This window comes from Trichosurus vulpecula, chromosome X (assembly GCF_011100635.1).
Source record: "Trichosurus vulpecula isolate mTriVul1 chromosome X, mTriVul1.pri, whole genome shotgun sequence".
Classification (NCBI taxonomy): Eukaryota; Metazoa; Chordata; class Mammalia; order Diprotodontia; family Phalangeridae; genus Trichosurus; species Trichosurus vulpecula.
In genome coordinates, this window is record NC_050582.1 from 9,143,638 (window position 1) to 9,170,060 (window position 26,423).

Sequence of the window (26,423 nt, forward strand, 5' to 3'; positions counted from 1 at the left end):
AAGAACTGCCAGATAGGATTTCTGAATCATCCTCAGTGACATTCAAATGATCATAGACAACAGAAGTACTGCAAGAATAGAGAAGGGCAAATATTGTCCTGATTTTCAAAAAGTGAAGAGAATAGAGCTGAAAACTCTCAGAAAAGAGAAGCAAACAAAGTCTACAAAGCTAGTGAGCTTGATTTTGATTCCTGGGATAATTCTAGAAAAGATCAGTTAAAAGATTATTGACTAATACCTAGAATTTTATTGTTGTTCATTCATTTCAGTCATGCCTGACTCTTCATGACCCCATTTGGGGTTTTCTTGGCAAAGATACTGGAGTGGTTTGCCATTTCCTCCTCCGCTTCATTTTACAGAGGAGGAAACTGAGGTAAAGAGGGTTAAATGACTTACCTAGGGTCACACAGCTAGTGTCTGAGGCCAGATTTGACCTCAGGTCTTCCTGACTTTAAGCCCAGCTCTCTGTCCACTGTTGCACTCACCTAGAAAAGGAAGTGGCAATCACAAAGAATCAAAAGCAAGTCATAAGAAACTAAACTCATTTCTCTCTTTGTTAGGATTTTTAAACTGGTAGACGAGGGAAATGCTGTATATATCGTTTACCTAGGTTTTAGCAAAGGTTTTGTAAAGTGCCTCATACTATTATTGTCCAGGAGATGGAGAAGTGTGGATTAGCAGTAATGAAATCAGATGGATGCAGAATTGGTTGAATAGCTGGACTCAAGAAGTCATTGTCAAAAAGTTCACTGTTGAGTATTGTGGAAACACAATCAGGATAACACAGGATCTGGCAGCTTCTACATTAAGGGATCGAAGGGCTTGGAATATGATATTCCAGAGGTCAAAGGAGCTAGGATTAAAACCAAGAATCACCTACCCAGCAAAACTGTGTATAATTCTCCAAGGCAAAATATGGATTTTCAATAAAATAGAGGACTCTCAAGCTTTCTCAGTGAAAATTTGACTTTCAAACACAAGAATCAAGAGAAGCATGAAAAGGTAAACAAGAAAGAGAAATCATAAGGGACTTACTAAAGTTAAACTGTTTTGTTTACATTCCTACATAGAAAGATGATGTGTGTAAATCATGAGACCTCAGTATTAGGGTAGCTGAAGGGAATATACATATATACATATATAGACAAAGGGCACAGGGTGAGTTGAATATGAAGGAATGATATCTAAAAATAAATAAATAAATACAATTAAGGGGTGAGAGAGAAATATATTGGGAGAAAGAGAAAGGGAGAGATAGAATGGGGTAAATTATCTCACATAAAAGTGGCAAGAAAAAGCAGTTCTGTTGGAAGGGAAGAGGGGTCAGGTGAGGGGGAATGAGTGAATCTTGTTCTCATCAGGCTTGACTTAAGGAGGGAATGACATACGTACTTAGTTGGGTATCTTACCCTACAGGAAAGTAGGATGGAATGGGATAAGAGAGAGGGGATGATAGAAGGGAGGGCAGAGCTGGGAAGGAGGTAATCAAAAGCAAACACTTTTGAAAAGGGCCAGGATCAAGGGGAGAAAATTGAATAAAGGGGGGCAGGGTAGGATGGAGGGAAATATAGTTCGCAACATGACTTTTATGGAAGTGTTTTGCATAATGATACATGTATGGCCTATGTTGAATTGCTTGCCTTCTCAAAGAGGGTTGGTAGGGAAGGAAGAAGGGAGAAAATTTGTTACTCAAAGTTCTACAAACAAATGCTCAAAAAAGTTGTTTTTTACATGCAACTGGGAAATAAAATATGCAAGCAATGAGGTATAGAAATCTATCTTGCCCTACAAGAAAGTAAAGGGAGAGGGGATGGGGGGTAGTGGGGTGACAGAAGGGAGGGCAGACTGGAGAAAAGGGCAATCAGAATATATGTCATCTTGGGGTGGGGGGGAGGGTAGAAAAGGGGAGAAAATTTATAACTCAAAATCTTGTGGAAATCAATGTTGAAAACTAAAAAATAGTAAATAAAGAAATAAAAAAGAAAAAAAGTTCACTGTCAACATGGCAGGAGGCCTCCAGTGGAGAACCCCAGGGACTTGGCTCTGTGTTTTGGAACGTTTTTATCAATGTCTTAGATAAAGGCATAGATAATCCACTCATCAGATTTGGAGATGCCACAAAATCTGGGGGAGTGGAGAACAGTTGGCACACTGAGTGACGATCAGGATCTCAAACGATCTTAACCCTAGAGTGCTGGGCTGAGTCTAATCAGGTAACATGTTTAGGGATAAATGTAAACTCTTGCACCTAGGTACAAAAAATCAGCTTCACAAGTATAAATTGAGGGAGGTGTAGTTAGGCAGCAGTTCTGAAAAGGATCTGATTAATAAGCTGGAGAGTATCTAGAGGAGGGAAACCAGAATAGGGAAGGGCCTTGAATTCATGGCTTATGAGAATTAGTTCAAGGAGCTGGGAATGTTTAGCCTGGAGAAAAGAAGACTCATGGAGGATGTGTTAGCTGTGTTCAAGGGAAACATCCTTTTAAAATAATTAGCTCATTTTAAGCCTAGGATGAAATATAATGGCCCCTAAGGCCCATTTGGTTTCCTCCTCTTTGGCTTTAGGAAGTTTATTTTAGATGAAAAGTTCTGAAGTCAATCACTATGACTCTGAACCCCTATTTTGGAAATTTCCCAACACCTAGGCAGAGGTTAGGCTCACTGTCTAACTTTACATGTATATCCCTCTTGAGTTAACCTCTGGCCTCTTTGCAGTTGAGGGAAAATTCAGTTTATTAGAAATATTTCATAAACAAAACAGCTGATTATATTTTAATGCCTATGGATAGACGGGCATCAAGAGGGGAATTTGGGGAAAGAGCTGACTTATTCTTATTTTTTAAGAGAAGACCTAAATCTATCAAAGTTAGTCATTGCACAATGTGTCCGTATCTGTGTACAGTGTTCTCCTGGTTCTGCTTACCTCACTCAGCATCAGTTCATATAAGTCTTTCTAGGTTTTTCCTGAAGTCTGCCTGCTCATCTTTTCTTATAGCACAACAGTATTCCATTACATTCATATACCACAACTTGTTCAGCCATTCCCCAATTGATGGGCATCCCCTCAATTTCCAATTCAATTTCCTTGAGGTCAGGGACCATGTTTTTGCCCTTCCTTGTATCTTAAGTTGTTAGTACAGTTCCTAGTGCATAGTAAGTACCTAATAATTGCATTTTCACTTACTGATGTGGGATTAAAGTTCAGGGAAGAGACAGGGACTGGTTATATAGATTTGGGAATCATCTATATACAGATGATAATTACATTTTGGTAACTGATGAGGTAGGTACACCAAGAGAGAGTGGAGAGAGAGAAAAGAAGAGGACCTAACACAGTCTTGGGTAACGCCAACATTTGGGGGGCCTGATATGAACAATGATCAAGCAGAAGAAACTTAGAAGGAACAATCAGACAGGTGGGAGAAGCAGGGGAGAGTAGTATCATGAGAACCTGGTAAGATGAGGGAAATTTGCCCATTTTCTCTCAGCCTCAGTTTCATTATCTCTAAGATGGAGACAGTAATCCTGTTGTTGCCCATTTTATAGGATCTCGGGGAAGATCAAATGAAATGATGTTTGTAAAACACGCTGTGATCATAAAGTGCTATCACCATGCAAGCTCACAGTATTTATTATACCTCCCTCAATTTCCTCCTTCTGTGCCTCCTCCTAGAATAGAAATAACCCCCGGGCTCAGCCTCAGGCAGAGCCAGCAGAGTACAAGCAGATCCTGTCCAGCTGAAAAGGCTTAAGAGGCTGTGCCTAGAAATGGACCATATGCAGGGCTGGTGCCTAAGGGCCATCCCAGTTATTTGTGAAGCAGCTCTAACCATTAGAAGATGAATTGGGAATCTGCCTCAGCAGAGCAAATACTCAAATCACTGAAATCACAGATATTTGGAAGTCTTGAAACACGTATTATTCTTCTAATTCCCCAGTTCCGCAAAGAGCACCACCCTCCTTCCAAACACCCACATCTATAACCTCTTTCTCCTTTTCTCTGTCCCTCACCCCCAAACCCAGTCAGTTGCCAAGTACATTCTGTACATTCTGTCTCCAGCACATCTCTCCTAATAGCTTTCTTCTCTCTACTTACAGGGCCACCACTCTAGTTTGGCCCTTCTTCCTATCTCACCTGACCTCTAGCAATAGTGTCCTCATTGGTTTGCCTACTTCCAGTCTCTCCCCTCTCTACTTCATACTATACACAGCTGCCACAGTGCTATTTCCAAGGACCAATTCTGCCCAAGTCATGCTTGAGCTCAATAATCTTCAGTGGTTCCCTGTTGCCTCTTGGATTAAATACAAAGGCCTTCCCTTGGGATTTCTAGACCTTTATCACATGAATCCAGTTTCTCTTTCCAGACCTAGTTCATGTTATTCCCCTTCAAGATTGGAACCCAGAACCAAGCACTACGCACTGCTACTGCTCACTTTTTCTCTTCGAGTTATACTGGACTTATTTCTCTGTCTCCATGTTGTCTTCCCCCCTTCCCATATGCACATAGTAAAATGTAAGATTCTTCAGGATAGAGACACTCTTACCATTTGTTTTGTATTACTGGGCCCTAACACAATGCTTAGAATAACATAAGTGCTTGTTTACTTGAATTGAGTTTTGCTCCCTGCACCTCTAAGTTTTTGAAACATTGATAATTACACTAAATATCCTTCCCATCTCCTTTGTCATGACATTTTTCTAGACCACTCAAACTAGCCATCATCCTCAACCTCTGATCAAGGAAGTATGGATCCAGCTATAAAAGATAAAGAATACTTCCCATCTTTTGAGCACAGCACTCTCTTGATAAATTCATTTTTGAGTGAATACAGCTACTCATCCCAAGGCCCAGAGTGTCACCTTGACCGACTGCCTTGACATGTGTGTCGAATCACTGATTGAGTTCAGCTTCCAAATCCTGCCACCACTTTCTGCAATGCTCCTGACCTGGGCTACTCTATTACCATCTGAAGGAGGATTTGTGTCTTTGGATCTCTCTGTGGAGATAGCCAAGGGCACTAGATGATTCTATGAGTAGACATTTGTTTGCCTAGAATGAAACTCAGCCTAGAAGGCCATTTTGTATGTCTCTGAAGAACTTTTAGAGCGTAGCAACTTCTAGCCAGCAGTGATCACTCAGATATTTCTTGATTTCGATTGATTTTCATTTGAGCAGTGGAATTCTCCAGGCCTTAGGCCAATTATTCCTTTTCTCTGAGCCATCTTTTATCTTGAATCTATCTCTATACCACTCTTTTAAAAAGTTGTAAAATAAGTTTTAGCTTACATTTATGATGCTTTGTGCTTTTACAATCCATTCCTTTCCAAATATACAACCCTTTATACCTCTCCCTCTGCCCAGTAAGCTCTAACTTGTAACAAAGAGTGAAAAAGGAAAACCAAGTTCAGCAAAACCACCCAAAACATTGACCATATATGATGGTGTACTGAATGCAGTATTCCACAACTACAGTCTCCCACTCTGCAGTGAAGGGAAAAAGCAGACTTTTAACATTTTTCTCTTGGCTCATACTTAGTCATTATAAGTATATAGTGTTGACTAATTTTTGGGGGGGTGGAGGTTGGTTCTTTCCATTTATATTGCTACACTCCTACCTCCTACCTTTTTCTCTCCCTCCCTCCTTTCCTTCTTTCTCCCCATGACCATGTTATTGGAGAGACAGGACCAATAGAATAAAGGTCCTCCTGCCAGAAAGAGAAGACCATTAATGGAAGTAGCAAGAGGAGAGCTACATGTGGACTCTCTAAAGGGAGAAAGGACTTCCCTTACCAGGCATTGTGAAGAGAGGCTGCTTCAGGGCCAGGGATTCTTCATGGTTGAGAGAAGTATTGGATATGGATTCTCTAAAGTCAGAGACTCTCAGAGCCTATCTGAGAGGTACACCCAAAGGGAACCTTGTTAGGTGTTCATAAAGGGAGAAAGAATTTCCAGGAGCAAGAGTTGTGAATTTCCCCCTTGCCTCATGTGTGGGCTTCATTGTCGTACTTTAAGCTTGAACCCCTTTTTCCCTGGGATACTGTCTCTAGGAGAGCGTGACCCAGGTTTTTATATCAACTGTTCCTACTATACCATCATAGTAAATGCTTTTGAGTTTATAAGCTGAATATTGATGGGAAAGGCGCTGATGGAGCCTCATAATGGTCCCTCAGGGTTATCCCTAGAACCCAAGGGAGCAGTTGCTTTTCAGGGACTCACCTGTATGAGAGCAAGTAGAGACTGGTAGAGAGGTTCCAGAGAGGATATTCCAAATAGATAAGTAGTGAATGCCAGTGAGAGCTCAAGGATGCCATTGATATCGTAGGCCTGGGTGACTGAAAGATGGGGTATCCTTGACAGAAATAGGAAGATGAGATGAAGGCTGAGTTTGGGGGTAAAGATAATGAGCTCTGTACATGCTGAATTTGAGATGTATGTGGAACATACATTTTGAAATATCCAATAGGCAGTTGGTGATGTGGGACTGTAGCTTGGGGCAAAGATTAGGGCTTAATATATTGATCTTGAAGTCATCTGCAGAGAAATTGTAATTGAACCCTTAGGAGCTGATGAGGTCATCAAGTTTTCAAAAGAGTATAGAGAAAAAGGGTCTGCCAGAGAGCCCGTGGGCTGTAAAGATTAGAAAGTATGACATGGATGAATATCAAGCAAAGGAAACTGAGGAGTGGCCAGTAAGGAAGGAGGATAAATAGGAAAGGCCAGTGCTATGAAAATGCAGGGAGGGGATCACACCCAGGAGGAAAGGTCGGGGAGCAGTGGCAGATGCCACAGAGAGTCCGAGAAGGATGATGACAGAGAAAAGGCCATTAGATCTGAAAATGAAGAGCTCTTTGGCAGCTTTGGAGAGAGCAGTTTCATTTGAAGTTTGAAGTCAAAAGCCATATTGCAGAGGGTTTAGAAATGACAAGAGTGGAAGGAAATGAGTGGAGATAGGTTTTTGTTTTTATTTTTCCCAAGAAGTTTGGCTGAGTAAAGGATATCTACATATGTGTATATTATATATATATATGTGTGTGTGTGTGTGTATGTGTGTACATACATGTGTATACACATAAATACATACATATACTTAGACATATATACATAGTTGGCAAGGTTGGTAGGTTGTAGTGAGTGTTTATTTTTTTAAGATGAGGGAGACATGGCTGTGTTTCTAGGCATCAGGGAAGGCGCTTAATACATAGGCAGGGATGATAGTGGGATCAGTCTTTTGGAGATTGGGAAGGAATGAAATTAAAGGTACAATATTGAGGGGTTAGCCTTCATAAGGAGAATCCTTATAGGTTATTCAAATGGCCTTTTTTCATATCCAAAGGTCCTCCTTAAATGTTTGCCAAATCTATTGTTAAGAAAATTTTAAAATTTAATTTCTACATGCCATGGAGTTTGAAGTGTGAATTTTTTTGTTTCATTCATTTATTCATTTGTGAATTCATTCATTCATTTGTTTTTCTGGGAGCAATCTATGGATTTGATGAGTCATTGTTTTGTAGTCTATATTCCAAAATTTTGGACATATATATTTTGGTATTTTCCTGCAGTATGATATTCACTATTTTTGAGTTTTTATTTTCTCCTTGTTGACCTATGATTCTTCTATTCTCTCTGCACATTACATCTTCAACGTCAAGTACTTTAGTGTGTATAGAATTCATGCATCCATTTAATGTTGTTTCCTTCTGCTTGTCTTCAGCGAAGCCCACCCCCCCCACTGTCCCCACTCATTGTTTTTGAGTTCCAAATCTGTTATTCTCTCAAAGCCTCTACTTCTTTGTAAAGATTCTCCAGTATCTCCTAGAACTCTACTGTCTCTGTTTTTTGATCCTACATTTATTGAGAGCTCTGATTTCCAAGTTAATGACAGTCCTCATATTTTCTTCTCACAGTTTTATTTCTCTTTAAACCTATTCTGTAGATTTTTGCTATTGTTGCATGCTCTTCGGAAATCCCTAGGGTTGTCCTTCGGTGATTTTTGTGCCTTTTCTTTGATAGCATGATACTTTTTTGCAGTGTTCTGGACACTGTTTGAGCCTTTACTCATTCTTCCTTCTTTATGATTCTCTCTGTCATTTTACCTAATTTTAAGCTAAGTTTTTATTTAGTCTTGCTGTCTTGAATTGTTGGTCTTTCGTTGTTTCCTTGTCTCAGTCACTTGCCTCTGGTTTCCCTCCTCGCTCTATTTTCTCCCACACCCCCTGCAGCACAGACCCCTGGGGGTGGGCATCCTCAGTCTTCTCACAGAGAAGGGGAAAAAGAGGAGGTGGGGGACCATTGGCCTGGATCAGCTCTTTATCCAGAGTAAACTCCAGGGGAGAGAAGAGAACACATTACCAAGCCAAATTAGGGTTTTAAGAAGCTTTTGCTGAGCTCAAATGCAGAGTGTGTTGATCAGCTAATGGGAGATATTTTCTTGAAGGGCCACCTTTCCGTGTATAAAAATGGGCTGGTGAGGACGTTGAAGTGTCACCACGCAGAGTGAACTCCAGAAAGGAACAGAATACTAAGGTTCAAATGAGTGTGGTGGGGAGGGGGTACGTAGCTAGAGAGGGGGAAGACAGAAGAGAAAAACTACAGAATGGCTTCAGACCAGAGACTTAATGACAGAAAACTGCCCCGTTGGTTATTTTGTGCAATTTCATCCAGTTTTAATGGCTGGAATTTGCTATTGCTCTTAATGATTCTTTGTAAATGTCTAGAAGATTATTTCAGAATGGGAACAAATGCTCAAAAATTCTCCTAACCATTCAACTGACATCCACTTTCCCATGTACATCCTCCTGGCGGTACTGAAGACTTCTCCTCAGTTCCTAAGAAAGAGGCAAATAATTGGTAGGTACAGCACTTAGCTCTCATTCCTCATGCCTGCGATGAGGCCACCTTGGAGGGGCTGGGGGGAGAAAGCACTTACATAGAAACAGCAACTTGTTTTTCTCTCCTGTCTTATTAAAGACGATCTGCCCAGACAGCAGGCTAATGGCCCACCTTGGCAGCCTCTGAGGTGCAGGGAAGTTAGCTAAAGAGAAAAGCAAGTTGTCAATGAGATCCTGAGAGTTTGATCTTATTTGTGGATTTCGCCATCACTAAACCTGCTATCAATTGACTTTCCCCTTTCCCTCCTTGTGGTTATCTTTTGAAGGATAGGGACTAGACTTGGGATATTCTTGGTATAGGGAACTCTCAGGTGAGGAAAGACCCTCTACTAATACAGGTGTGCACCTTCTATGAAACTTAAAGTTTTAGAAAATTGCCCAGACCACTAACAGATTAAGTGACTTAGCCAGGTAAGTGGCACACAGCCTCTGTGTGTCGGAGGGAAGGCTTGAATCCCTTCCCATTTGAAAGGTAATCACGTTGACCTATAATAAATAGATCAGTTTCTTTCTTCATGTGGCATATTCACATGCATTTGACTTCACTATGCAAAGATGATGGGATATGAGTTTTATGGGGTGGATGAATGGTAAGTGAAAGCTAATAAGATTTCTGGGAAGCTTTGCGAAATTGCCTGGTGATTATGTATGCATGTATGCATGTACGCATGTATACATATATATCCCTTCTGCTCAAGAATGGGGCCCTCCAACATTTTAAAGAGTTTGTATGAGTTTGGAGCAGTAGTGTATAGAGGCTGGAACCTAATACTTGCTTCCAAGAAATAGAACTCACTTACAGTTTACTAATTCAGATTAGTTTGGTAGTTTTAGAGGGTGGAGGTTGAGATAGTAGATAGTCCGAATTAGTAGGGGGAAAAACCCCAAACTTAATTATAGAATATTTTAAAATAAAATATGAGTTCATTACTTTCATTTTGGTTTTCTTAGTTTTACTCTGGTCTTTGTTTTTATACCACAATTTTTTTCTTGATATGTCCCTTTCCTCCATTAAATACCCCCTTGTAAGAAAGAAAAAAGTCTAGCAAAACCAAGAGACACAGAAGCCATGTCCGGCAGCATATGTAACATTGTGTATCTGAATTCTGCAGCTCTCTACTGAGTGGACTGTTTTATCATTTGTTTGCTGGAACCGAAATTGGTCATTAAAATTAATCAGAGTTCAGCTGACTTCTAGTGTTGTTTCTGTTTCTATTGAAATATGTGTGTATAGATAGTATTTTCCTGTTCGGTTTATCTTGCTCTCTGCATTGGTTCAAAGACATCTTCCCACATTTCTCTGAATTCTTTTTATTGTTTATTATGGTACAATACATTAATATAACATAATTTGTTCAGTCATTCCCCAATCAGTGGTAACCCATTTTCTTTACACATTTTTGTTTCCACAAAGTGTTTCAATCAATATTATGGTAGATAATGGGTTCTTCTGTAAAACTTTGATCTCTCTGTGGTATGTGCATAATAGTGGGAACACTCGTTCAAATGGTATACTCTTTTCCTATATAATTTCAAATGATTTTCCAGAATGGTTGAACCAGTTTACAGTTTCACTAGCAGTATTTTACTATGCTTGTTTTGCCACGTACATCCCTACTGCTATCATTGATTATTTGTCTTTGATCGTTTCTGACACTTTTTATGGGTGTGAGATGAAACTTTAGAGTTGTTATAATTTGAATTTCTTTTATTATTGGTAATTTGGAATGTTTTTTATGTGCTTATTTATTGTTGACATTTTTTGAAGACTTTATATTTTGACCACTTAGCTATTTGAAAAGGGTTCTTGGTCATGTCTATTTGGATCAATTTCCTATACGTATACCATGGGTTATTGAACTGTTGTCAGAGATATATGATGCAAGGATTTCGCCCCACCCAACATAACAGTAACTCTTCTTATTCCAAGTATACTGTTTTTTTCATGCAAAACTTTAAAATATCATGTCATTGGAACTGACTACCTAATCTTTTATGATTACCTTTGTTCATTGTTTGGTTAAGAAGCTTGTATAGAATAACTTTACATACACACACTATATATAAATATACATATATATATAAATACATATATAGACACACACCTATTTGTGTCTAATGGTAGCTATCTCTAGGGTGGGGGGAAGAGAGGGAAGAAAAAAAAGAAATGTACATGATAATTTTGTTGTATATTTGAAAGGAATAGCAAGTTGTGCATAGTAGATTTGTGGTTTCATGTGCAGTTGTTTTTATGGTACTCTCTTATGGAAATGCCTGGTTTATTCCACAAATTAAAAATAAAATTTAATAATAATAAAAAAGAATCTTACCCGTAGCCAGAGTTGCAAAAAGTAATTCTTTCTCTTTACTATTTTTGATATGATAGGACCTTTTATATTTACGTTGTGAAACTGTGTGGAATATGACCTGCAATGAGATGGACAACCTCAAGAACTTGTCCAGAATCTCATATGTATGTGTGTATGTAAATATATATATATTATATAATTGATGTGAATATATATGTGTGTACATATGTGCATAGTTCCATGTAACTACATATACATACATATATCTATATTTACCCACACTATATATAGCTGCTATATATAGTAAAGCATTTGGGTATTAATGGCTAAGAATGTTTGGCTTTGGAGTCTGGAAGAAGTGAATTGTCATCCCACCTTAGACACTTTCTAGCTGTTCACTCATAGGCAAGTCGACCCTTTTCTAGCTTGTTTCCTCATTTCTAAAATCCTCACAGGCCTGTTTTGAGAATAAATGAGGAAATATGTGGAAAATACTTTGCAAAACTTGGCACAATGGATAGAGTGTTAGATCTAGGAGTCAGTAAGAAGCGAATTCATACTTAGATACTTAGTAATTCTGGGACCCTGGGTAAGTCACTTATCCTCTGTCTTCCTCAGTTTCTTCATCTGAAAAGTGGAGATAATACTAGCAGCTACCTTCCAGGGTTGTTGTGAGAACCAAATGAGATCACACATAGATATCATTTTGCAAACACTATATATATGCTAGCTATTATTAATGTTATTATTATTAATCTTGTATATACAGTACAAATGACCAATAAGATTAACCCAGAATTGAACAAGAGTCAGAAATTACAAAACTCTTTTAATGACCCCAAACTGTTCTTAGGAACAAAGACCTCTTTGCCTTACTCTTAATAGCAATATTCTTGCAGGGTATTGTATAGCTATGAGTAATGGAAGACTATACTTTCTGAAAAAATATTTAAAATGAATTTCACATAGAGAGTGATGGGGAGCTAACTGGGTGTGAATAGGTTTTGACATATAATAATAAAAAACACCTCATATCTTTGCAATGACAGGAGAGAGTGAGGAATGCTCAGAGCCCATGAGGGAGGCACTTTGTGGGGGACTTTTAGGAATTCATGGGTAAGAGTCACACAGACTGGCAAGTACAGATGGACTGTGATCTGCATAGATTGAGGGGCTGCCCACAGTATAAGCCAAGGTCATTATTATAAAGGTGGAAGAGATCTCCAAGGTCACCTTATCCAACTCTGTCACTGCGGCCTATGGAGGGCAAATGGTCTGCTCAGGGTAACGCAGGTAGGAAAGTAGCACAACCCTGGATTCCTGTGACTCGAAATCCTTTTGGATTCTCCATGGAGTCCATGTATACATGGTATTCAATAATCCCTGCTACATAGGACAGAATTGAATAGAAACAGAAGAATAGAAATAGAAATTGACTGGAAATAGAAAATAGAAGCAGCCCATTTACACTATGTGAATATCTATTTGGTGACCTTGTGGTATATGTTAGAACATTTTGGGCTAAGCTTAATTTCTTTCAACCTACATTCCAGTGTTCCCAGCATTTCATAAGAAGTTGCTTCCCTAGTATTTTTGGTTCTAGAGTTGATCGAACATTGACCTGCTGTGTCCTTTTGCTCCTGGATATTGCTTAATATTCTAATATTCTCTTTGTTTTTCGTATTAAATAGGTTTGATTGTTACTGCTTTATAATATAGTTTGAGACCTGGTCATGATAGGTCCCTTTCATTATTGTCTTTGTTCTTATTTCCCTTGGGATTCTCAGCTTTTTGTTTCTCCTGAGTGACTTTTGCTGTTCTTTTGTCTAGCTCTGTGAAGTACCCCCCTTGGGAGTTTGATTGGCATTGTGCTAAATCTATAAGTTAATTTATATGGTATTATCATTTTCATTTTAGTAGCAGTGCATGGTGATGAACTATGTATATCTCTCCAACTATTTGTCTTTATTTTTATAAAGAATTGTTATATTTCTGTAAGTCATGAATTGTGTTGGTAGGTTAAATTCCAGATTTTTTTTCATTTTATAGTTACTTGCATTACTTACTTCTGGCATTTGTTAGTATTATATAGAAATTGTGATGCTCTTCGTGGTTTCATTTTGTATACTGCTACTTTACTGAAGCTATAAATTATCTTAATCAGTTTCTTCACTAATTCTCTTGGGGTTTCTATGTAAAGCAATAATTAATCTGCTCTTTGCAAATATTTATGTCTTTAACTTATCAATCTCGTTCTATTTCCATAGCTAGTATTTTTGCAGCTACTACATAAAATAATAGTGGGAAAGGGGAACCTTTTTGCCTTACTCTTATTTTTATTGTGAAAGGTTCCAGAGTTTCTTCTTGCAAGTAATGCAAAGAAACCTCTGGGTTCATAGATATAATTTTAAACTTATAATAGAGGGGCCTTTCCACACCTATGATTTTAAAGTTGTGGTCGTTATTGTTGTTGTTTTAACATAAAGGAGTACAGTATTTTGTCAAAGGCATTTTCTGACTATAATTATATAATCAAATTCATTGCAAACAGAAATATCAAGTAACAAAATGTTGCCAAGTAAAAAATCCTGCTTTGATAACCAGGGAAGGATCATGTTCAATTACCTGCAAATGCATGCTGTGAAACTGCTCTAATACCTTGCTGTTGTTGTTCAGTCATGTCTGACTCTTAGTGAACCCATATGGGCTTTTCTTGGCAAAGGTACTGGAGAGCTTTGCCATGTTCTCCAGTGGATTAGGCAAACAGGTTAAGTGACTTGCCCAGGGTCATGCAGCTAGTGAATATCTGAGGCTGGATTTGAACCCAGGTCTTCCTGATTCCAGGCCCAGCACTCTATCCACTTCAGCGCCACCTAACTTCCTTGAACACCTTACATAGCATGTAAATGTGCTGCCCTGTGGAAGAGTTATTAGACTTGGTTTTTTATTTTGGCCCAAGAAGGCTGAGACAGGGAGAAATGTGGGGAGGTTAGAGACAGGCAAAAAATTGCAAACAATAAGAACTATGCAGAAGTATACTGGGCTGCCTTTCTCCTCTCTAGAAGTCTCAAAAGAAATGGATGGCTATATGTAGCAAATGAGAAATCTCATTCAGGTACAGATTGGATCTTCTGGCCTCCTAGGTCCTTTCCAGCTCTGAGAAACTATGATTCAGGGTGTGTTTGCTGCCAATGACCCATGTTTGTTGCACATACTGTATCCCTGAGTTTTTACCCCCAAATCCTTGCTTGGATTCCAGCCAGATCACTAGTCTGGATTCTCTCCCTTTCTTTGAGGCATAGGGCTGCTGCCATCCCCCACTTTCAGGGTTTCCCTCAGTGTGGCTCCACCCTGCCTGGCTTTCTCAGGTTTGCATTGGTGCTCCTTGCCCTTTCTCCGTGTACCACCACTACGTGTGACTCTGGTCTTTGCAGTAAGTTCAAAGAGGTCAAGTTGCCAGAAAATGTTATTTTAACTTGTAGAATGTGAATGCCCACTGAGTTCTATTGATCCAGAATCATGGACACAGCATTTTATGGCAGATCATAAATAAGAATCAGGTCTTCAGAGCTGAAAGGGCACTTAGAGGCCAGTCAGTTCAGCCCCTTCATTTTAAGGATGGTAAAGAGACCGATCTTCACTGTGGTTAACTGCTTTGTTCAAGGTCAAATAGAATAGAGATCTGAACCCAGCTCCTAGGACTGCATGTCCAGCCTTTTTCCTCTGCACCTCATTTAGATGTACAGATGAAGTGGAAGTGCCTCATTGGGCCCTTGAATGCTCTGCAGTGAGGTACAGTCTCTGGCAGGTTCTATGAAGTCTTCAAGCACCCCATGCGGGAAAGTTTCAAGTATTACCTTGGCAGGAGACTGTTTTCTGAGGATTCTCAGAGCTGAATATGGAGAGGCTCACCACCAGGAGGTTAGTGATGAAATCCTCAGCCATGGAAACTCATGAAACAAAGCCAAAATAAAAGCTCTCTTAGTTCTGTGAGGTCTCTTCTGCTTATAGGATAACTGGCAGAGGGAGGGGGCAGAGGGTGCTAAGACCTAAAATGCTGGTTCTTTCCATTTGAGATCCTTGTCTAGCGACCAATGAATACTATTGGTAGTTCTGAATCATACCAATCTTAACTTCACTGCAAATAAAATATATGACAGGAAAAGGAAGTTGGCCAATCATACAGGGCAGGAATTCTAACCTAGGGTCCACTCTTTGTAGATAGATAGATTGGAGGAGGGGTACGTCTACAAACGTGGATGGGAAAAAATTACATCTTTATTTCAACATCATTGATTTCCTTTGAATCCTATGTATTATATTTTATGCATTCTTCTGAGAAGTGGTCAGAATGGTCCATTACACACAACAGGTGAAGAAGCCCAATGTAGTGGTCAGACCTATGCTTTAGGAAGATGGAGGATGGTCTGGAATGGGGAGAGACTTGTGGCAGGGAGTGCCCCCAACAGGCTGCTGCAACAGTCTAGGTGAGGTGATGAACCCTGTTAAAAGAGTAAAGGAGGTTATTGGCAACAGTCTGGGAAGCATGGCCCCTACTCTGTGCAATGTATCTTCAACCAAGGTGAACACAGCTAAACTAGCTGTGTTCATTACTCTAATTTTCCAGGTTTGAATGGGTTTGAGAAGGGTAATAATTTTGGTGAACAGAATGGAATCCATCCCTGAATAACCTATTAAGGCTTTTTAATGATTAAGGATAATATATGTTCATCGGTTTCAAATCCACCAATGGATTTGAAACCAATGAATGGATTTTCAACCAATGAAAAGTAATAAAAGAGTCAGATTAACAGGGTAAGCTAGAAGGATTGTAAATGGCAAGAACTTTAATTTTATAATAAAACAAGTAAGCATAGATTTTTACTTCTTTGCATGTGAAGTGGGGCAGGGGGAAGAATCGATATCCCTATATCAGAGCAAGTCAGACCACTGAGGGAGATAAAGTGAGATAAATGAGAAGGTAAACTTCTCTATTAAGTCTGAGAACAAAGGGGAGGGTCTTTCCTAATCCAATCATCTTTGGCTTCCCTGGAAGGGCTAGAAAATGTGCTTAGATGGGAAGCTGAGTTCCAGTGAGCCTTTTTTCCACTTTCTGCCCACCTTTTTTCTGAAACATCCTAAAACGAACCAGGCTTAATGGTACTTCAGAGCTTGCTAGCCATTAGAATTTCTCCTTATTTTAATGTGTCCATTTGAAGGGTTTATATTTGAAGAGACTATAGTGTAGTGGAAAGAACACCGGGGTTGGGTCAGAAGAGACTTAGGTCTGACATCCTCCTTTGGCAAAGGTTGTATGACTGTTCTCAGTCACTGCATTTCTTGGCACCCCAGTCTTCTCACTTGAAGTGTTGGGGTCTTAGGAGACCAGCCCCTCTGCAGAGAGGGAGAACATTCTCAAGACCTAGCTGCATGAGTGTCTGGGAAACATACAACATCATTTCCTCCCATCTTGGGCAGGGGAGGAGAGGAGAGAGAGACAAATGGACACAGGCCACTAGGATGTATGAGACTAGAGCATGGAGGGATACTGAGCACTGGGGTAGTGATCCTCCCAAAGGACCACTTCTAGAGCTCTGGGAGCTATAACTGCCTGCACTTTTAGGGGCCAGAATGGGACATCAAAGATGCTGATATCCAGCGTAGAGTGTCCAAGCCATCAGTGGTTATTGACTTTCCATTTGGGAAAATAGGGAGTAGACAATGAAGTGGCTCTCTTTTTTCCCCTCTTCTCACTGCCTGTCCTTTACTCTAAAGTTTTTCTGTACTGATTGAGGGTTCAGGAGCAATGTGAGAGAGAATTAATTTTTGTAAACGTCCTAAAGCAGTTAAAGCTGAATCTGTGGCTTTTATCTTCAAGTGCAAATCTGTCAGTAATCACAACTTTCTTGGAAGAGGCCGATTGGTAGTCATTCTTCCTTTTCCATTGTTTCGCTCCTCCTTACCAAGCATTCACAGAGAAGTCTCTCTGAAATAGTGGAGTTGAGGGTAGTGACCAGACAAATCATTCCCAGTTCAAGGAGAAAAGAAGTGCCTGGACCAGGCCAGTAATGATCACATTCTAGGGCTGGGGGCAAGAAGAGGAAGTGGAGACCCCTCTCTTTCATTTGTGCCCTCAGCTTCCAAACCCTGACAATACAAAGACTATATATAAAATGGAAGCAATACCGTGGAATCACAGAACCTTAGCTTGGAAGGGGCCTCAGAGACTAAGTAGTCCAGTCTATTCCTGAATGAGAATCTGCTCTCCATCAAGCCCAGTGAAGCATTCCTGTAGGCTTTACTTGACAGCCTTCAGGAAGTAGAAAGGTACTGCCGTCTTCCTTGTAGACAGCTCAAATTGAGAAGAAAATGATTTTCCTTATGTCAGATCTACATAACCTACTCAATGGGATTTTTGGGAGGAACAAATGAGATGTCAGCTCTATTATTTATCAACGTTCACAGTCTGTTTTCATTGTTTATATATTCATCAGTTTATAATCTTCTTAAGAAAAAAGCATACAGTTTCCAGCCTCCATTGCTTCTGTTAATAACAGAGAAATCAAAACAATAGATACCATGGGTTTGTGCTATCTGTGACATGATATAGTAGAAAGATCACTGGAGCTAGAGGCAGGAGAATGGTGTTGGATTCTTCCTCTGACACCATTGGTGTCACCTTGGTCAAGTCACTTCACCTTTTGGAGCATCTGGGATGCGTTGATAGATAACACAGACAAGAGGCTATTCAAACAAGGTATTTTACCTCCTGTCTCCAGGCTTCTTTGGGTTTCCTTCAAGACTCAGCTCAATGGTCAAAGGATATGAACAGACAGTTTTCAGACAAAGTAATCAAAGCTATCTCTAATTACATGAAAAAAAAAAAGATTCAATCACTGTTGATTAAAGAAATACAAATTAAAACAACTCTGAGCTACCACCCCACACCTTTCAAATTGGTTAATATGACAGGAAAGGAAAATGACAAATGTTGGAATGGTTGTGGGAAAATTGAGACACTAATGCACTATTGGTGGAGTTGTATACTGATTCAACCATTCTGTAGAGCAATTTGGAACTATGCGCAGAGGGCTATAAAACCATGCATATCCTGTGACTAAGCAATACCACCACTAGGTCTGTATCCCAAAGAGGAAAAAAAAGGTGAAATATTTATATGTACAAAAAGCAGCTCTTTCAATAGTGGCAAAGAATTGAAAATCAGGGGGATGCCCATCAGTGGAGGAATGGCTGAACAAACTGTTGTATATGATTGTGATGGAAAACTGTTGTGTTATAAGAAATGATTAGCAGGATGCTGTCAGAAAAAACCTGGAAACACTTACATGAGCTGATGCAAAGTGAAATGAACAGAACCAGGAGAATGTTGTACACAGTAAAAGCAAGATTGTACAGTGATCAACTGTGAATGACTTAGCTATTCTCAGCATACAGTGATCCAAGACAATTCCATAGGGATTCATGATGAAAAATGCTATCCATCCCCAGAGAAAGAAACGATGTAGTCTGAATACAAACTGAAGCAGACTTTTTCTTTACTTTATTTTTCTTGGTTTTTGTCTGTGTTTTCTTTCACAATATGACTAACATGTAAATGTGTTTTGCATGACTGCACACGTAAAACCTATATTACGTTGCTTGCCTTCTCAATGAAGAGGGGAGGGGTGGGAGAGAATTTAGAACTCAAAATTTTAAAAAAGGTTAAAAATGGTGTTTACATGTAATTAGGGAGAAAAAACAAAATATTAAATCATTCAAAAAAAAGCCAGTTCAAATCCCACCTTCTGTAGGGAGTTTCTCTTTCCCCCTCCTCCACCTCCCCACTAGTGCTTAATTTCTGAGATTACTGTATAGATCATGTGGATACCTAGGTATGTCTCCACTTTTAGAATGTGATCTTGAGAGCAGGGATGGTGATTTTTCTTAGTATTTTTCTTTCTTTCTTTATATTAGTATCAGTGGCTGTTACATGGTAAGAGCTTAATACTCGCTTATTGACTGACTGACAAGATTCCAATAGTAACTCATTTTACAAGCATTTATTAAGCATCTATTATAGTTCAGGAAGTGTACTAGGTGCTGATGCTAGAAGGAAAAAAAATCTTGCCATCATGTAGTTTGAACTCTACTGGGGGAAGGTATGAACATAATTATATCAATATAAAATATCTACCAAATGAGCCTGAGGGTAGAGCACTAGGAAGGTGGGGAATTTGGAAAGCCCTCCCCCCCACAACATGCTGTAGCTAAGCCTCCAAGGGAACTGAAGGTAGAAGAAGGGAGAAAATTCCAAGCACAGGCATAGTCTGCGCAAAGACAATGGAAGGAAAGTGAATTTTATGTACAAGGGGCAGAGTGCATGCAGTGTGTAATCAGCCTGGAAACCAGATCGTGAGGGGCTTTAAATGCCAAACCCAGGAGTTTGTCTGTCATCGAAGAGGCCACTCAGACATCCAAACTCCTGGAGCAGGGGAGGGATGGGGTAAGCCTTGGGCTTTGTTGGCTGCGTGGAGGGTGGGTTAGAGAGGGGATCACATGGAAGAAGGAGACCAACTGGAGGCTGCTCCTGCTGAGAGCTGATTTGAGCCCAAATTCCACTGGCTGTGTTGTGAGTGGAGAGAAAGGAATGGAAGGGAGAGAAGCTGTGGAGCTGGAGCTGCTAAGATTTGACAGCTGATTGCTTTGGGCTGGATGAGAGTGAAGAGTTGGGGATGACTCCTAGGTGGTGATCCTGAGGGAAGTAGGAGAATGGCGGTAGCCTTGACAGAAATAGAGGAATGCTAAGTCTAAGGGAAAAGATAAGGAGTTAGGTTTTGAACATGTGGAGCTGGAGATGCCTGTGGAGCACTCAGCTGGGGACATCCCAAAGGCAGTGAGAATATGGGATTGGAGCTCAGGAGCGAGACTACAGCTGGATATGGGGATCTGGGAATCATTTGCATAAAGATGATTACTGAAACCAAGAGATTTTATGAGATTACCAAGAGAAAAAAGTACAGAGAGATGAGGGACCAGGACTGAACTGTGGGCTACACACATGGATAGAGGGTGGGGCATGGAGAATGATCCTGCAAGGAGACTGAGGAAGAACAGTCAGCTAGATAGGAGAGTGAACCATGGAGCAGAGTCAGTGAAAGAGTACCCAGGAAGTGGGGTGGTCAACAGTGTCAGGAAGGATGAAGCTTGAGAAAAGATCTTTTGGATTTAGCAGTAGCTTTGAGGGAATAGTGTAGCTTATATTCGGACCATGCTGTGCATTTCAGCTATTTATTGACACATATAGAAAAAAGAATTTCGTTTCTACACATTTGATGATAGACAACGAATTTTTCTGTCATCAGGGGAGTAAATGCCAAAAGAGTTAGCTGTATCATGCAGCATCAGGGTACTGAAGGGAACTGCTGCCTTGTGCCCATTCAAGTTGGGGAAATAGCTGGCTGCTTCAGACTACATAGATAAGGTGGTGGTACAGGTCAGGTTCTTTTTTTCTCTTTGCATATTCATGAAGTGCGTAAGATCTTAATGGTGTACTCATTTTCTTTATAGTCTTGTCTTCCCTTCCAAGGGGACTGAAAACGAACACAAAAACAAAAAAAAAAAAAACCCAAACCCAAATGGAATAGCCAATATATTAATCCTCTTCCAAGCAATCCCTCCAGTGCTACAAAACCATACATCAAAAGCTAGCTACTGATGCTTAAAAGAATAAAACTAAGCTCATATGGATTTCAGATGTGTGGACCAAGCCAGCTGCTTTGGACTGCTAACTGCATTATCATTTCACAACTGAAGTTACATGTGGCCCTGTCCTCAGAACACAGATTCCCTCATCTCTGCACTTATCAAAGTTCATAGTTAAGTATTTTATTTAATTTCCAAAATGTCCATAAATGCATCACTGAAGAACCATGGCTAACTCACATTCTGTGTAGGAATATATTCCAATCAGATACACTCAAGTACCATACAGAACCTCAATTTTCTTGATGATTTCATTTTAATCATATCTAGCCTTGATACTTCAGTGTCTAAACTCTTTCCCATCTCCCTCCCCCAGCTCCCCTAACAGAGATCAATCTTCACCCAGCTAACTAACCCCTGCAGCCTGGTCATAGCAACACAAGCTCTTAATATGTTCACTTGGAAAGGGGAGTCCAGCAGAACTGGGACAGTGTTAATCTATCAGCTGGCCTCTGAACATTTGTTGGGGATAAAGCTTCCATGGGGTATTAAACACTGAGAGAGACTGCCTTCCCCCGCCCCCATCTCCTCAGCTTTTTTCTGGACATTATGTTTTAGGGGGAAGAATGCGGGGTTTCAGGTTCGAATTGTGACTCGGACTCTCCGTGTGACCTTGGCCAAGTCAGTTGGCCCCTGCGCCTCATTTTCTGCTTGTGTAAAAACGAGAGGCTTCTGTCTGGGCCGCCGCCCCCCTCCTGCTTCGTTTTTTCCGGTCTCTTTTTACCTCTTCTCCCCTCTCCCCTGCTCCCTTTTCTTGGCTCGCTTCTTCCCCTTCCCATCCCGTGCGCCCGAGCCTCTCCTTTTGCTCCCCCGACCCCCTTTTTTTCTCCCTCTCTTTCCTGCCCCTCCTTTCTCTAGCTTTCTCTTTCTTTCTGCGGTTCCTCCTCCCTCCGGCCCCCTCTCGCCGGCTCCTTCCCACACTCTTCACTCCCTCTCGCCTCCCTCCCCTTCCTTTCGCCCCTTTCGCTCCCGCGGCCTCTCCCCGACCCCTCTCCCACTCTCCCTCCCCCTCCCATTCGGGCTCCGGCTCCGGCTCCCCCCACCTCCGCTCTCGCCTCTCTCGCGCGCACGCGCAAAGCATTTCTGGGAGCCGCATGTGGGTGACGCAGCAGCAGCAGCAGGAGGAGCAGCAGCAGCAGCAGCAGCAGGAGCAACAGCAGCAGCAGCAGCAGCAGCAGTAACAACCCCAGCAGCAGCAGCCGCAGCAGCAGCCGCGGCACTAGAGCAATACCGTTTGCTCGCTCGGCTCTCATCAGCACGGGAAGGAAGGGCCCCGGGAAGGAGCGCGCTTACTGCCCGCCCGGCCGCCCGGCCTCCCGGCCGCCCGGCCTGCCTCCCGGCCGCTCGGCCGCCCGGCCGCCCGGCCTGCCTCCCGGCCGCCCGGCCGCCCTGCCTGCCTGCCTGCCTGCCAGCCAGCCCGGCCGTCCGCCCGCCAGCCGCGCGCCTGCCGCCCGCTGCTCTTTTCAGGCGCGCCTTGGGCCTCCGGAGCAGCTTTGCCTGGCCTGGCCGAGGCGCCTTGGGGACGTCCACGCTTGTTCAGTACATTCGAAGTTACGGAGAGGTAGGAGATCCAACTCGCCCAGCCTAACTTCCAGCCCCCCTCCCCCAAGCAAACAGAGGCTCCGGGGACACTTGAACCAAGAGCCCCCGCAGCCCGGGAGGGACCAGCAGCCCGAGGTCCAGGCAGAGTGGGCAGAGCCTTTCAGATACTGGTGGAAGGGCTTGCCAGCAGTGCTCCCCCCCCCCAGTTGGCCCCCACCAGGGTCCTTAGCTCAGGGGCTCCCGAGGGACCGGCTTAGCTTTCCCACCAGGCCCCAGCTGCTCCCGCCAAGCCTCCCTCCTGCCATGAAGCGCTCCCCTAGGCTGCCACCGCCCGTGAGGCCCACTCCCTCACCCCCAGTATCAGGAGCCCGTAGGAGGCGGGTTCGATGCCGCAAATGTGAGGCCTGCGTGCAGGGAGAGTGTGGTGTGTGCCGATACTGCCGGGACATGAAGAAGTTTGGGGGGCCCGGCCGCATGAAGCAGTCCTGTGTCCTCCGCCAGTGTTTGGCCCCCCGACTGCCCTACTCTGTCACTTGTTCTCTCTGTGGCGAGGTGGATCAAAATGAGGAGACACAGGACTTTGAGAAGAAACTGATGGAATGTTGTATCTGCAATGAGGTTGTTCATCCTGGTTGCCTGCAGATGGATGGGGAAGGACTGCTTAATGATGAACTGCCAAATTGCTGGGAGTGCCCAAAGTGCTACCAGCCGGATAACCCAGAGAAAGTGCAGAGGCGGAAAATGGATGATGGTGATGAGGGTGTGGTCCAAGCCAAAGTTCTCCGGCCTCTTCGGAGCCGTGAGGAGCCAATCATTCAGCAGCCTCCTCACTCATCCACTACCATGCTGCAGCTCATACATGACCCAGGGCCCCCTCATACTATGGTGACCCGATCGTCCCCAGGAGCTGGCCCCAGTGACCACCACAGTGCCAGCAGGGATGAACGCTTCAAAAGAAGGCAACTTCGGCTCCAGGCCACGCAGAGAGAAAAGGAGAACAATCCCAGTGGCAAGAAAGAGCTATCTGAAGTAGAGAAGGTCAGAATTCGTGGGACGTATCTAATGGTCACACCACAGAGGCCCAATAAAGAGCTTCAGGGAACTTCCATTGTGCCCAAGCTGCAGGCCATCACAGCTTCCTCTGCCAACCTCCATCATTCTCCCCGGGTACTGGTACAGCACTGTCCAGCTCTGACTCCCCAGCTGAGAGATGAAGATGACCTGGGCAGAGAGCAGGACTTTGATGATGATGACGATGACGACGATGATGATGAGGAGGATGAGGATGATGACGAGGAGGAGGAAACTGCGGAGGAGGAGAGTGCAGAGGAGGAGGAGAGTGCAGAGGAGGAGGGCGAGGTAGCCACAACAAACAGCCAGGGCAGCTGGACACAGGATGAAGAGGAAAGCTGGATGCAAAGGGAGATCTGGCTATCTGTCTTCCGTTATCTCAACCGCAGAGAACTTTGTGAATGTATGAGGGTATGTAAGACATGGTATAAATGGTGCTGTGACAAGAGACTCTGGACAAAAATTGATTTGAGCAGGTGTAAGGCCATTGTCCCCCAGGCACTGAGTGGCATTATCAAGAGGCAGCCAGTGAGCCTTGACCTCAGTTGGACCAACATCTCCAAAAAGCAGCTGACATGGCTTGTCAATAGGCTTCCAGGCCTGAAAGACCTCCTCCTAGCAGGCTGTTCTTGGTCTGCAGTCTCTGCCCTCAGCACCTCCAGCTGCCCCCTTCTCAGGACCCTTGACCTTCGATGGGCAGTAGGAATCAAGGACCCTCAGATTCGAGACTTGTTGACCCCACCAACTGATAAGCCTGGTCACGACAATCGCAGCAAGCTCCGAAACATGACAGATTTTCGGCTGGCTGGCCTAGATATTACTGATGCCACACTTCGACTCATCATTCGCCACATGCCCCTTCTGTCACGACTTGACCTCAGTCACTGCAGCTACCTTACAGATCAGTCACCAAATCTACTAACAGCTGTTGGCTCTTCCACACGCAACTCCCTCACAGAAATCAATATGGCAGGTTGCAATAAGTTGACAGACCAGTCTCTGTTGTATCTACGACGAATCTCTAATGTCACCTTGATTGACCTTCGAGGCTGCAAGCAGATCACCCGGAAGGCCTGTGAGCATTTCATCTCAGACCTGTCCATCAACAACCTCTACTGCCTGTCTGATGAGAAGTTGATCCAGAAGATCAGCTAAAATCCATCCAATCAGAGACTGAAAAGGAAAAGAATCCTTTTCCCTGCTCCTCCACAGAGGAGAGCTTCCCTCCCCTATTCTGCATGGGCTTCAAGGCCAGCATCACACTCCCTCTACCTTTCCATCCCTGTCCCCTCCCACCATAGCAGGATTGGGGTAGAGAGGGTATTCCTGCTATTATGTCCTACTCTGACTGAGCACAAGGATGACCTGCCTGCTCCCTTCTCTCCCTCATTCCCTTCCTCCTTCCTTCCCTCCCTCTAATGAAAAAGGGAAAAAAAATCACAGGAGGTGCCCATTTGAAGACCAAGCTCATAGTTTGGGGGTGCTGTGCCAACTTAATCTGTATAGAATCCCCCTCCACCTATCTAGGCCCCCCCCCGCCCCCCCCATCTCTCAGCAGGGCCTGGGCCTGAGTACTGGGAAAGTAAGCAGGTTGGGCTGCTACACAGAAAGTAGCCCTGTATCAAGAGCTAGACTATTCCTGGGGGGTTTAGTGAGTGTCTCTGCTCCATCATATCCTTCCCAGCTCTGCAGATGGGTGGCATGGGCCAGATTAAGACTAGAACCTGCAAATCACACTGGTGCTGTTGAATTTCCAGAAACCTCCTACATGTCTGTCCTTACCCCCTGCAGCTTGACACTGTCCAAATACAGTTTCCCTGTTTAAAAAAAAAAAACAAAAAAACCAAAAAACCAACCAAACAAAAAAAAAAAAACCTTGGGGGGGAAAAACCTTGGAAAAAAAAAACCTTAAAAAAAACTTTAAAAATTAAAAAAAAATAAATGAAAGAGTTGGAATAGATGACCTTTAAGGTCACTTCCAGCTTTAAATTCATGATCTTATGATCCTCCAAAGCGATTATTGGCAGCATGGAGTATTGGACAGAGTGTTGGACTTGGGAGTTAGGAGAGCTGGGTTCAAGCCCTAGATCTGCTCCTTACTACCCTTACTATGGATGTGACTTTAACCAAGTCACTTCTCTCTTGGCCTCAGTTTCCTGATTTGTCATATTGAGGGGGTTGTACTAGACGATCTGGTCTTGCTCTGACTTCTTTGATTCTGTAACTATAATAAAGGGTGTACCCCCAAATGTATTTTTTGTGCCCCATGTCAGCCCTCTGCTTGACTGCCCAGGGCTAGGTGGGTGCCACAGTGGGGACTTGAGGGAGGCCTGAGGGCCATTAGGCATTTGGAGGCCTGGGGAAAGAGGTATTAAGAGATAGCAGGAGGATTACAGAAGAGGAGTTGGGAGGATGCCAAAGAGAAACTTTGCCCATTTAAGATTTTTGCTTACAGCTGGCTCTAGGCCCAGGAAATGGGGAGGAAACCCTTCCTCCTCCAGCCTTTGCTCCTAAGACTCAGAACTCTGGCTAGTACTATTGGTACTATAGCTCATCTGCTTACTTCAACACTTCAGAGAACTGTGATTTTGTCGTTGTGAGCCCTCCCTTCACCAACACTGATTGCATCCTCTCTACAACTTAATTAATGGTGTTTGAGACTTTTTATTGTCAAAAAATTCATCAGCCTGTATCCAACCTGGTAGTGAGTGTCTCTGAATTTACCTAAGCTGGTCTGTGGGTGACAGACATGTAGTCTATCACTGGGACCATACTCAAGGCCTAACCAGCTTGGTAGAACTTTAAAAAATTTGTATTTGACTGACATGGTCTTTGAGAAACCAGGATCA

General features: G+C 42.6%; 1 protein-coding gene across 1 annotated transcript in view; it reads left to right on the forward strand.

Annotated features, from left to right (window-relative positions):
* The window catches only part of LOC118832700 (lysine-specific demethylase 2A-like), a 72,053-nt gene extending 46,960 nt beyond the window's left edge, over positions 1-25,093 (forward strand). Inside the window, 3 exon segments of the mRNA XM_036740029.1 lie at positions 22,218-22,500; positions 22,545-22,726; positions 22,728-25,093. Of these exon segments, the coding sequence (XP_036595924.1) occupies positions 22,218-22,500; positions 22,545-22,726; positions 22,728-24,729 (2,467 nt within the window). The 3' untranslated portion in view covers positions 24,730-25,093.
* The last annotated feature ends 1,330 nt before the right edge of the window (positions 25,094-26,423 follow it).